The 13,485-nt window shown below is 47.0% G+C and overlaps 1 protein-coding gene across 5 annotated transcripts in view; it reads left to right on the forward strand.

Annotated features, from left to right (window-relative positions):
* Positions 1 to 13,485, forward strand: part of ADAR (adenosine deaminase RNA specific) — a 47,829-nt gene that overhangs the window by 14,713 nt on the left and 19,631 nt on the right. For 2 of the 5 annotated variants that reach the window (XM_032264912.1, XM_032264914.1), the window contains exon 2: positions 10,427 to 12,012. In XM_032264912.1, the coding sequence (XP_032120803.1) occupies positions 10,427 to 12,012 (1,586 nt within the window). Of the gene's footprint in view, positions 1 to 5,929; positions 6,221 to 10,426; positions 12,013 to 13,485 lie in introns of those variants that run through there. The other 3 variants (XM_032264917.1, XM_032264915.1, XM_032264913.1) reach the window with 3 other exon arrangements.

The following is a 13,485-nucleotide window of genomic DNA, read 5'->3' on the forward strand; positions in this document are numbered from 1 at the left end:
TAATAATAATAATTTTTTTTTTTAATTAGCCAGGCATGGTGGTATGTGCCTATAGTCCCAGCTACTCAGGAGGCTGAGGCAAGAGGATTGCTTGAGCCCAGGAGTTTGAGATTGCAGCGAGACATGACCGCACCACTGCACTCTGGCCTGGGTGACAGAGACTTTGTCTCTTAGAGGGAAAAAAAGGACATCATGGCTGTGCATAAGTATATCTATGACAGCTAGTCTGTTTTGGCCTTTTCCCTTTGATGTACCCAAATGCAGAAATTCCCGTCAGGCCTAGCAGAGCCTCTGGCGGCCCTGAACTTGGAGCTCCCTGGTTTGTATTGCCCAGCAAAGATGCTGTGTTAGTTTCCCATGGCTGTCTGCTGTAAAAATAACAAGCTAGGTGGCTTAAAACAACAGAAATTTATTCTCTGACAGTGCTGGAGGCCAAAAATCTGAGATCAGTATCACTGGGCTGTGTTGGCAGGGCCATGCCCCCTCCAGAGGTTCCAGGCGAGAATTCCTTCCTTGCCTCCCCGAGCCTCTGGTGGCTGCTGGTGTCATTTGTGTTGTGGCCGCATCTCTCTAGTCTTCAAGGCCAGCATCTTCAAACCATTCTCTACTCTGTCTTCACATGGCCTTCTCCTCTGTATGCATAGATGGAAGTATTTTTGAATTTGGCAACACTGAAAGAAACACTTTTAAAGAAGAGGTCACTTGGAAATGGCTCTCTGTCAAATTCTAAGAAAATCAGTTTACTGAAAGTCAGTTCTACAACAGCCCCTCTGTCCTACCCCTTTGCCCCCTCAGTTTCCTCATCAGTCTTCTGCTCTACAGCAGCAGAGAGACAGCAAAGCACATTTCCTCCAAATTCTATTAAGACAGAATAAAAACTGGTCAATTAAGACTAGGGAGATTTAAGAAAAAAGTAAATGCAACATATTGGTTGTTGCGTAAATTGGTTATTCAAGGAGTTGACCATTTGGCAAATTGACTTTCTGCAAATTGGCTGTTAGTGAAATCAGCCCGTTACCCTGAGAAACACTGCAGAACTCCGGGCTGCCTCTGAGCCTGCCCAGGACAGGACTGTGATTGTCCCCTCTGCTTTCTATAAGCCATGGAGATGGGGGCATTGATCTTGCATGAAGCTGGGACTGAGAGCAGTCCCTCACAGGCTAGCTCTGGATCCTAGGGAAGAAGAAGATGGGAGATCTACCCCTTTGGGTCCCAACTCAGTAGAACCCAAATGTAGGCCAGTAGCTGAACCTCCGTGCTGGCCAGAGCCAGGCCAGAAGTCAGTCAGGTGCTGCATCCAAGACCAATTTACCATCGAAGAGGCGGCTTAAGGGTGTTAGAATATAATGTATAAAACTACAAGTTATATGGGTCACCCTGTGGGGTGGTTATCGGACTGAATGTACATTTATGGCTTATATATACATGCAAAAGATTGCACACAGGCCTGTTAGCCATTAGTATTCTTTTACATATGCAACATTACAAATGTTGTATCTTTATTATATGATAATACTTAAGCGTGGCCCATATAGTTGATAAATACCACTTTTTTTCTTTGTTACTAGATAACTTACTGGAGTAGATAAAGGGATTTGATAGCTTTTGGAGACCTGTTTTTCTTCTGGTGGTACCTGAGGCATTTCTTGCTTTCTTGTAACTTCAAAAGCCAGTTCTAGCCAGGCGCGGTGGCTCATGCCTATAATCCCAGCACTTTGGGAGGCCAAGGCAGGTGGATCACCTGAGGTCAGGAGTTTGAGACCAGCCTGGCCAACGTGGCGAAACCCCACCTCTACTAAACAAAAATTAGCTGGTGATGGTGGCACATGCCTGTAGTCCTAGCTACTTGGAAGGCTGAGGCAGAAGAATCACTTGAACCTGGGAGATGAAGGTTGCAGTGAGTCGAGATTGTACCACTGTACTCCAGCCTGGGTGACAGCAAGATTCCATCTCCAAAAAAAAAAAGCCAGTTCCGGTCATTAACATCAATAGAATATATGTCAGCCTAAATACTGCCACAGAGCACAACTCAGCCAGTTGGGCAAGTCACTCTTCCCTCTACCAAAAGGTGCTTTGCTGGTTATCAAAGCAAGTGGGTTTATTGTGAGAGGCCATCATGAATTTTGAAAATTAATGTTGATTGGTAGGAGCTGTTTCAGTAGAATAAAAAACTCAACGATAAAAAATTGAGGAGAAACATCAGCAACAAAAAAGGAGGGCAATAAATTTGTGCCTAGCAACCCTGTGAATTGCTTACTATGTATTTCCTAAGAGTTAGGATAGGAACATATCTATTTATGTGCATATTCCAGTCTAAAATAATGCCCTGGTACTTAAAAATAACTGAGTAATTTATTACTTTCTTCAATAATATGTTGCAAATTGTTTAGCATACATTCACAGGCAGTACATTTCTGTTACAATATCACTGTATGAGCAAATACAGAAGGAGTTTGCAGACATCTGCTTTACAGTAGAGAGGGAGATAGATGTTCCAATTGGATATAGCCCATATGTGTAGTAAAGTCTGGTTATAGGAAATTACAGACTAAAAAAGGCTGTTGTAAATGTGCATCCCTGCACACAGTAAAGTTAAACAGAAGATCCACAACAGACTAATTCACAATTACGAAACCAGACTAACAGTTCCTTATAGTTAAAAAGCAAGAACAACAGGGATGGAAAAAGAAACAAAACCAACTCAGGAGCCCTGATAGTAACGTGTCCTTCCCTGTAAGTGGGGAAGTCTCACCCGCTGAATGCACTTATGGAACTAGAGCTTGACACTGCCGTGTGGAAGCCAGACTTCTGAGAATACTGAGCTTATGAGTACCTCATTTTTAGGCAGTAACTCTTAATCATTTAGGTGGTTTTTAATAAGTAGCCCTAGGTAGTATGGACACATTTGGGGTCATTTCACAGGCGCCTGGGGAGGCGAGCCATTCTTAATAGGAAGAGCTCCTCCCTTGGGAGAGGAAATGACTTCCTGTGTATTGGTGGTGCCTTTACCTACAGGGAAAACACAGGAAGGGTAGGAATGGATGAATCATGAATTAACAATGGGGGATTTTTGTGTTTGTTTGTCTGTATTTTCTGGTTAATTTTTTAAAGACCTTCATCCAACTTGTCAAGTTCCTACAATAGAACAGTAAAAAAAAAAAAAGACCACCTCGCAACCATGGGGGAGTTAAAACAGTTCCTGAGCGGGAGGAGATGAAACGTTTATGAATAGGACTGTCTGCGGTTACTTGAGCTGCTAATATTAAATGACAATAGCAGCTGCACTTTCAAGGCATAAACTGACCCTCTGTTGAGGAAACGTCACTGCTTTACCACTCTGTCCTCTGTTAGATTAAAAGGGGTCGGGGAGCGGAGGTGCGGCTTCCCTCGAACTGTAGTTGTGATTAAAGCTTTTCCGGATTATTTCCGAAGAAGGGTTAAAGGCTTTCAGATGGTTTATCCTGAAGACAAGAAAGCAGAGGTAAGATAAACTCATGTTACTTAAGTGGAGGGAAAAAACATGGGGAAATGGACTGGAATTGCAGCAGGAAGAGTTTGTTGTGGTTCTCGTTTGTTTTAACCTTTTAAATTCAGAAACATGAATAAAACATAAATGTATAACTTAATAAATTGTTGGAAAGCAAACGTATGTAGCTACTACCCAAGCCAAGAGGTAGAACATCACCAGTACCCAAAAGATTTCTTCCCAGTCAAAACTCCCACCTTTCTCCCTAGAACTAACCAACCACCATCCTGTTACCTGGCTTAGGACTTTCTGTAAGTGGGATCATATAGTATGTATATGTGTGTATATGGTTTTTCCCACTCAGTATCATATTGAGGTAATGAACTACCTTGTTGCATGCATAGATCTTTCATTTTTGTTGCTGTATCATACTCCCTCATGGGCATATGCCACCACTTATCCATTTTACTTTTGATGGACATTTGGATTGTTTCCAGTTTGGGGGCTATTACAGATATTAGAAATAACGCAACTCGGCACTTCTTGGGGTGTATACAGTCAGTCCTTTCTAGATAATGGTAAACTGGTTTCCTGCAGTAACTAGGAGCTGCTCTGCATCCTCGCTGCCACCTGGTCTGATCAGATGGTTAATGCTGTCTGTCTGGTGAATGGACAGTAAGCCCATTGTGGCTGTACTGTGCATTTCTCTGATGTGATGGGGTTGAGGACCTTTTCATATGTTTGATATTTTTTATCTCTTGTGAAGTTGCCTTGCGATTGTTTTGGCCATTGTTCTACCTACTGAGTGGTCTGTTATTCTTTCAACTAACCAGCCCTCTGAAGGTGAATATAACACGCTTCCTGCCCCCGAGGAGCTGGCTTGACAATTCTAGAGGCAGATATATGAATAAGAAGTACATGATATTGTGGTGATATTGAGGCATCCATCTTCCCCACCTGACTAGCAAAAGGATGGTGCTCTTATTTGTATCATATCCTTGATGCCTAATACAGTATCTACCACATAATTAGGTGCTTAGTAAAGTTTTGTTAAATGAATGGGGCATTTTTAGCAGAATGTGCAAGTGCCCTATTAGGGGTAGGTGCTCAGTAACTCGAGAAGCATGGAGAAGGAAACCACAGACAGCACCTGCTCCCTCACTCCCCTTCCCCCTACCTGCAGTGGGCAGGGCCTCCCTTGTAGATTTGAAAGATTGCTTCAGGGGAAGCAGTGGAGGAGGGGCCTTCTAGGCCAAAGAATAGAATGTGCAAAGCCCTAGAAGGAAGACAGAGACCAGTCTGCAAGGGAATGTGAATTTGGAGTGACTAACATCCTGAAAGGGGCATCAGCTGGAGATACTGCTATGAAGGGACTGCCCTGTCATCTCATAAGCAGGGGAGTAAAATTAAGATTAAACACAGAGAAAGAAATTTCTCACAGGTGAGGATGATGTTGAACCCTAGAATAATCGTTTCCTTGAACATCAATCAAGCAGTTAGAGAAGCCTGACCATGAAGCAAATTTGACTTTGTCCTTGTCCGTCTAGATAACAAAAGCTATCTTTTTGAAAGTAACAGTGTAACTTGAATGAGTGTAGAGAAGCGCTGAAGAGTGAGCTTTCCGCCTTCAGACATGGATTTAGCAGCAGCGGGGCCTTAGTCAAGCCTCGGTTTCTACAGCTGCAGAGTGGGAATAAAGCCTACCTGGGAGGGCTGTGCTGAAGATTACGGGAGGTAATGCATGTAAAGTACTTAACCATTGCTTGCTGGGGTAGTTTTTTTGACCTAGATCCTAAATTGTTCACTGCTACTGTTGCTACTCTAGGTACTATTTACTGGCTGACATCTGCTTACTTAAGTTTGTAACATAGTAGGAGCATTAACAAGGTCCCACGGTGGGGATCTTATCTGCGCCCCGCCCTCCTCGCCCCCTCTCTCGCCCCCCCCCCCCCCGCTGGAGCAGAGAGAGGGAGGACGAGGCCTCATGCTGTTTCTGGTCTGACGTTTTGAGTGCCTTTGTTTTCGTTTTGCTCTACTCCGTGCCGGGAATTAGGAGCTCAGTACTGGGACGGCGGTTTTCCTAAATAAAGAGTACCGGCCGGGCGCGGGGGTCGCGCATGTAATCCCCACATTTTGGGAGCCCGAGGTGGGGGATCACTTGAGGCCAGGAGTGCGAAACCACCCTGGCCAACATGGTGAAACCCTCTCTCTACTAACAACAACAAAAAATTAGCAGGGTGTGATGGCGCGCGCCTGTAATCCCAGCTATGCAGGAGGCTGAGGCAGGAGAATCAATGGAACCCGGGAGGCGGAAGTTGCAGTGAGCCGAGATCGCGCCACTGCATTCCAGCCTGGGCAACAACAGCGAAACTCCGTCTCGGGGGAAAAAAAACATCGCACTTTAAAAAAAAGAAAAAAAAAAAAAAAAACCTTCCGTAGTTCTAATGCAAGGGAGGGGTTCGACTTGCAACCGGTGTGAAACCAAGCGCTGGCGCAAGGTTTGCTCAAACCCCTCCTCTTGGCCAAACTTCCCGGAGGGGAAGGCTTTCCGAGGAAACGAAAGCGAAATTGAATCGGAGCCATCTTGGGCCCCGCGCGCAGACCCGCGGAGTTTACCGTGCCGATGCTTCGGGGCCACTTCCATTGCGGAGCAGCGGGAGCGTGGGGGTCTCGAGGGGCTGGTGCGGGGCCAGGGTAGTGGTGCTGGCGGGTCGGGGCGGGCAATGCCTCGCGGGCGCCATGAACCCGCAGCAGGTAAGCCGGGCCGGCCGGGCGGGCCCCGACCTTAGCCGCGGTCTGGGCTCGTCTTACAACCTCACGGGCCTTGTGTTGTAGTGCGTAGTGTGTGCGTCTTCTGAGTGTTGAGTGTGTGTTTGTGTGTGTTTAAGAGTGTGTGTGTGTTTGTCTTGCCAAGCAGCATTGCTGGTTTAGGAATTTGTATCCTGCTCATGACTGTATCTGCTAACTGCAGAATGGAGCAGTGCGTGAAGAGGGCTTGGGGAGGAAATGCGCCCCCGTCCGAGTAGCAAGGCCTGAGCCCATGTCAAGGCAGACACCCCGTCTCCCTTTCTGCTAGGGCTCCTTGGCAACCCCCTACCCCCGCTTTAGCCCCACTTGAACAATGTTCGGACTTTGAGCAGCGCACGCTGTCCTCTGCGCACCGTTTGCACCTCCTGAAGGCCTCCTGGAAGTTAAAAGTGGCCCTTCTTAAGCTGTAGGAGAAAGCTTGCCAACCGCTTTATTCAGTATAGCTAAAAACTGGAAAAACACAAATGTCCTTCAGCAGGTTAATAGATAAACTGAAATACATCCACATAATGGGGTACTGCTCAGCAGTGAAGAGGAACTACGGTTACAAGTAACAACGCAGGTGATGCTAAGCACGAGAAGCTAGACTCAAAAGGCTGCGTACTGTATGACTCCATTTATGTGACATTGTGGAAAAATCACAGTTTTAGGGATGGAAAGTGGATCCGTGGGTGCCAGGGACTGGGTATGGCAGAAGAAGTTGATTGTTGAGTAGCACGAAAAAACTTTTTAGGGAAATAGAAATGTTCTACATCTTGATTGTGGTGGCAGTTGTCAGAACCCATAGATTTGTACACTTAAAAGGATAAATTTTATTATATCTAAATTACGTACCTCAATTTTGTTAAGATGTATATATCTTAGCGCCGCTTGGCAACTCCATACATATATTTATATACACACACACACACACACACTAGCACTCCTTCGAAAGGATTAGGGATGCCTGACTTGATGGAAAAAAAAGCGTTTCTGCACACATATCAGTATATTGGAACGCGTGTGGTACAGGCAAAGGGGGTAGTGCTCATTTCTTGATCCTAAATATATGAGACCAGATTAAAGTGAGATTTGGGGAGCAATGAATGTTATATGACTTGTTATGTAATTTGCATAGAGGTGATGATGAGGGATTTAGAAATGCTCACCATGGGTTGCTCACTTTCTTGCTCTCCTGTTCAGTAGCTTTCAGATGGTGGCTTGGTTTTTAGGGGATTTAAGGGGGCAAAAAAAATTAATAATCTCCTCGCCCTCTAACCTTACTGTCCTAAGACATCCTTAAGCAAATTCATATATCCTTTATTTTCTCTGTGTCCATTTCAGTGTGTGCACACATACACACACATTTATGGAGTTTCTCTTTTTGTTTAGGAAAAAAGATTATAACATACTCTACAAGTTGCTTTTTTAGATTATAACATACTCTACCAAAAAAAAGATTATACCGTACTCTACAACTTGTTGTTTTATTTAACATTATATCGTTCTGAAGTTTTCCCCAGGTGAATACAAATAGATATAACACATTAAAAAAAATAATAACTGGCTGGGCACGGTGGCTCACGCCTGTAATCCCAGCACTTTGGGAGGCCGAGGCGGGAGGATCACAAGGTCAGGACATTGAGACCATCCTGGCCAACACGGTGAAACCCCGTCTCTACTAAAAATTCAAAAATTAGCTGAGTGTGGTGGTGCACGCCTGTAATCCCAGCTACTTGAGAGACTGAGGCAGGAGTATTGCTTAAACTTGGGAGGCGTAGACTGCAGTGAGCAAACATGGTGCCACTACGCTCTAGCCTGGTAACAGCGGGACTCCGTCTCAGAAGACAATCAAACAGAAAGCTGTGTGAGCACCACTCTGTAGAATGAATGGTAATTTAACTCTTCCATAGACAGACATTAAAATATTTTCCGGATTTGGGCCAAGAGTAGCAGTTTGAAAAACATTTAGCTTTTAACTGACTTTAGCCACTCTGAAACAAAGTTCTTTTTCTCAAGGTCACTCCAAGAGCTAATAGGAGCACCCCTAAGTCTCATAATTCAGCTCTGGGAGCCAACACTCACTCTGTACACACATTGCCTGTATTTTTTAATACAGTAGCTATTAAAAAATTATAAAGGGTGGGGAAAAGTGGACAAAGAAAAAAAGAGGTGAAAGACCTTTGGTGGTGTGTCACCAAACCCTGGAAGAAGAATTTTTTTTAAGAGAGCTCAGTCTACAGTGAGCTAATGCATGTTTGTTAAACAAAACTGACCACCACGCAGCGAAGACCCAACTGAGGTTCAAGAGAAGGAATTTTTATGGGCCCTGTTAGCACAAGTCAGGATCCTTCTCCAGTACCATTGGGAAGCTTTGGAGAAGAAAGGGGGACATTGGGCCTTGGGTGGAGAAGGGAACTGACCATGAGAACCAGGCGGGGTGAGAGGTGTGTGAAGTCAGAGTGGGGAAGAATCTGGAGTGACTGGCAGCTTCACTGGGGTCCCATGAGGAACAGGTTCCACCAGAGTAAGGACCGGAAGTTGTAGAAACACTGGGAAGTCACCATCAGAAAAGAGCAGGAGTCAGTAAACTATGGCCCACAGGTAGAAACTACCTGCTTTTATAAATCTTCGTGGTAAATGAATTGGAAAGAGTTTTGCATGCCACGTGAGGCTGTTTTTGCACTACAGTAGCAGAGCTGTCTGGCCCTTACAGAAAAAGTTTGTCAGCCACTGGAAGAGAGTTGCAGGATTCGAGGTCTTGGTGTGATGGCCTAGGTTAGAGTAATGGTGAGATTGAAGGAGTAGCTAGACAAGCCGGTTGTGTGGCAGAAAGGTAGAGATGGAGGTGACTGGGTGAAGGATCCCTGTAGCCAGGACACCATGAGAGTGACTGACAGGAATGCCGAAATTCCCTAAGTGTGTCAGGATGTGGAAGAGTAGAAGGCTAGTTATGGAAGGAAGGGCCCCAGCTCTACCTGTGCAGCCTTTAGGTGAGTCTGAGGAGTGGGTGGTGAGTGTGAGTGAATGTCGCTAGAATCCCTCCACCCAGTCTGCAAGCCCCAGGGAAAGGGAGCAAGGTGTTCACTGACAGGCCCAAGCCTATGAGTATCTCCTGGCTCCACCACCCTCCAATGAACAGCACTGGGGAGAAGACAGTACTGTTTTGCAGGTGGGTGGGTGGGAGAGGGAAGGGGTCACAGGTACTTGGTGTTCTGGTAAATGTGCATAGGAGAACATGGGGTCGCCTGTGCCCTGTCCATCAAGGTTCAGAAGAACGCATGGTGGAAGCAACTATGGGGAGGTAGCTAGGGAAGGCAGGGCTGGTCTGAGGCGGGGAGGAACAGATGCTGCCAGCTCCACACATCCAGGAGAGCCTGCGTGGTTTGAGCAAAAGTCTCTGGCGTCCCTTCTGAGCCTGGGTACCACACTGAAGCATGAGGACAGTGTGCCGTTTTTATCAGGAAACCCTCCAGCTCCCTGAAAACCAAATTCTGATCCTCCTGGGACAGCAGCAGCGAGCAGATGACTCTGAGGTCCCGTGGCCTTTTCCCACCTGGAGATTGTTTTTGTTACCAGGCTGTGACAGCCTTGGAGGACTGGGGCTCAGTTTCATCCAGTCACCTTTCTTCTTTTGTCATAGGCATCCCAATACAGGTCTTAGAGACGGGTGGGCAGGGCTGCACTGGCTGTGCACTGTGAGCCTGATTCAAGGAACGGTCAGCTCGTCCCTCCCTAGTTCCCTCTCCCTCGGTTATTGTTATCAGGTGATTGTTCTGTTTTTGTTTTCAAAACAAAATAACATTTATTTGTTGTTCTGGTTTTAAAGGGGTAGTTGTTTTGGTAACTAGAAAATTTCCTTCTGAACTCTCTTAAATCCTGTCAAAGGGAAACATAAGTTAAGTTGCTGGAGAGGCTGTGCTGAGGCCTCAGAACCTCTGCGCTCCTGGAAGCTCTGTGTGCTTTGCCTCCTGCTGCCCTCTCTGTGTTCCTGTTGGCAGGCCCCAAGGCAGGATTTACGAAGCGGGCAAGTCACCCTGGCTGGGTCATAAGCCCATGGCTCAATCACCTTCTCAGCCCATTAAGGGCTGTTCCACAGGCAGCAAAGGGAGGGGCCTCCACAGGTTTACCATTCAGCCTAATTCATTTTTTTCCCACTGTCTTATTCTGCAGGGGCATTCCTTCAGCGGATACTACTCCCATCCATTTCAAAGCTATGAGCACAGAAAGGTCAGACACCAGCAGCCTGGGCCGGGATCTTCCCCCAACAGTTTCCTATGTAAGCAAATAGGGTTTCTCAAGGGCCAGCTCCTGGAAGCACCAGTGATTGGAAAGCAGACACCGTCACTGCCACCTTCCCTCCCAGGACTCCGGCCAAGGTTTCCAGCACAACCTATCTCCAGTACCGGAGTTAGGCGAGTGGAGATCTGGGGCGTCCCCAGGAGCGTGCATTTCGGAAGTCAGAGGCTCCAAAGAGCATTCCAGCATCCTTCACCACGTGGTAGGACTCTGTCACAGAGAGGTGTCGATTGCCTTTCCTCACATTTCCAGGAACTGAGTATCAACCAGGATCAGGAGCAAAGGATCTTAAAGCTCTTGGAGGGGCTTGGAGAAGGGAAGGCCACCACAGCACATGATCTGTCTGGGAAACTTAGGGCCCCAAAGAAGGAAATCAATCGAGTTTTATACTCCCTGGAAAACAAGGGCAAGCTGCAGAAGGAGGCAGGAAAACCCCCTTTGTGGAGAATCTCAGCCTCAGCTCAGGCTTGGAAGCAGCCCAGCAGAGCGGTGAGACCAGATTGTCATAGCCAGGGAGCCCCAAACTCAGACCCGAGTTTGGAACCTGAAGACAGAAACTCCACGTCTGTCTCAGAAGATATTACTGAGCCTTTTATCACAGTCTCAGCTCAGGCTCGGAACCAGCACAGCGGAGCAGTGAGACCAGACGGTCATAGCCAAGGAGCCCGAAACTCAGATCCGAGTTTAGGAACTGAAGAAAGAAACTCCACATCTGCCTTAGAAGATCCTCTTGAGCTTTTTGACATGGCTGAGATCAAGGAGAAAATCTGTGACTATCTCTTCAATGTGTCTGACTCCTCTGCCCTGAATTTGGCTAAAAATATTGGCTTCTCGAAGGCCCGAGATATAAATGCTGTGCTGATTGACTTGGAAAGGCAGGGGGATGTCTGTAGACAAGGAACAACCCCTCCCATGTGGCATCTGACAGACAAGAAGCGAGAGAGGATGCAAATCAAGAGGAACGTGAACAGTGTTCCTGAAACAGCCCCATCTGCAATCCCTGAGATTAAAAGAAATGCAGAGTTCCCCACCTGTCATTTACCCACATCAAATGCCTCAAATAACATGGTAACCACAGAAAAAGTGGAGAATGGGCAGGAACCTGTCGTAAAGTTAGAAAACAGGCAAGAGAGCAGACCAGAACCAGTAAGACTGAAACCACCTGTTCATAACAATGGCCCCTCAAGAGCAGGGTATGTTGACTTTGAAAATGGCCAGTGGGCCACAGATGACATCCCAGATGACTTGAATAGTATCCGCGCAGCACCAGGTGAGTTTCGAGCCATCATGGAGATGCCCTCCTTCTACAGTCATGGCTTGCCACGGTGTTCACCCTACAAGAAACTGACAGAGTGCCAGCTGAAGAACCCCATCAGTGGGCTGTTAGAATATGCTCAGTTCGCTAGTCAGACCTGTGAGTTCAACCTGATAGAGCAGAGTGGACCACCCCATGAACCTCGGTAAGAGACCACCCAGGAACTGTACCTACGGTTGGGTTCAGATGCTCTTGCTCCTGACACAGTGTTGGCTGATCTGTGAGTGGGGCTGTTTGGTGGCCCCTGTCTTTTCCTCCTTCCCTTCTGCCTTGTAGCTAAATCCTTGATTGGCTCTTTCTCCAGCCGTTGAGCAGGGAATATAGACTTTGGACCAGTCAGAATCTTGGCTGAACAAGGGGGAGGTTGACTCTGTTGGCTGTAATGAAGCTTCTTTAGAAATGATTGGTCTTGGGGGCTAGGTGTGGTGGCTCATGCCTGTAATCCCAGCACTTTGGGAGGCCAAGGCGGGCAGATCATGAGGTCTGGAGTTCGAGACCAGTCTGGCCAAACATGGTTAAACCATCGTCTCTACTAAATACAAAAATTAGCCAGGCATGGTGGTGCGTACCTGTAATCCCAGCTACTTGGGAGACTGAGGCAGGAGAATCGCTTGAATCCGGGAGGTGGAGGTTGTAGTGAGCTGAGATCAGGCCACTGCACTCCAGCCTGGGCAACAGAGCGAGACTCCATCTCAAAAAAAAGAAAAAGAAAAAAGAAATGATTGGTCTTCATCCATCAATGCCATGCCTGCCTGCTAAGGCCAGAGGTAATGAAGACTTAACTCTCTTCTGCGGGCCTTTCCCTCCCCCCCAAGCTGTTTCTGAGACAGGTGCAGGAGCAGGTGGGTTGGGGCAGGCTGCACACACAGAGTGGGGGTGGGTTGTGCTGCAAAGCAGCGCAGGTCCGCAGTTCCCCCTCTGCACAGCTCCTTGGGGAAAGGATGGAGGAACGTGTGCACGGCTGCCTGGCTGCCTATTGAAGGTGGTGGTTCTAATTTTATATACCTCCTCTGCACAGATGGGTGGGCTAGCACTTGCTGCTGCTTCTGAGCTGTGAAGTCAGCGATTACCTCACTCAGATAGCTGGTCAGGCCCTGCACTGTAGGGTCTTTAATGGGCCAGTAGACAGATAAAGAAAACAGGAGTTGCTGAAGGGCATAGCAGAGAGCAAAACCACTGAAGCTGAGTGGCTGCAGCTGCAGCCAAGGAGAGAGCCAGTGGGCTGGGGGAGAATTCCACTCATCTTCATGTTGACCTCGACTGGTTCTAGGGGTGTAGATTCCTGGCTAGGGCCCTTATTCTTTGTCTTGACTGTCTTCATGTCACCACATTGGCATTTCAGGAGAGCTGTTAAGAAAAGGGGGTGTGTCTGTCCAAAAGCTGGCAAGGCCAGAGCTGGATCATTTGGAGTAGAGAGTGGATGGCTGTCATTCTCTTTTGCCTCTGTCCCTCTCCAGAGTTGGAGGAAGCAGTGGATTTTGTGGTTAATCATTCTTTGGACTCAGTGCTATAAGAAACATTGGCGCCATGTTCAAATATTTCAGAAGACCTAGGAAATAAGAAATTTGACCTACTTCCCAAATGAAATCCTAGATTGAGCAAAGAGCTGACCACATGT

This window comes from Sapajus apella, unplaced genomic scaffold (assembly GCF_009761245.1).
Source record: "Sapajus apella isolate SASKATOON/1434 unplaced genomic scaffold, GSC_monkey_1.0 scaffold148, whole genome shotgun sequence".
Classification (NCBI taxonomy): Eukaryota; Metazoa; Chordata; class Mammalia; order Primates; family Cebidae; genus Sapajus; species Sapajus apella.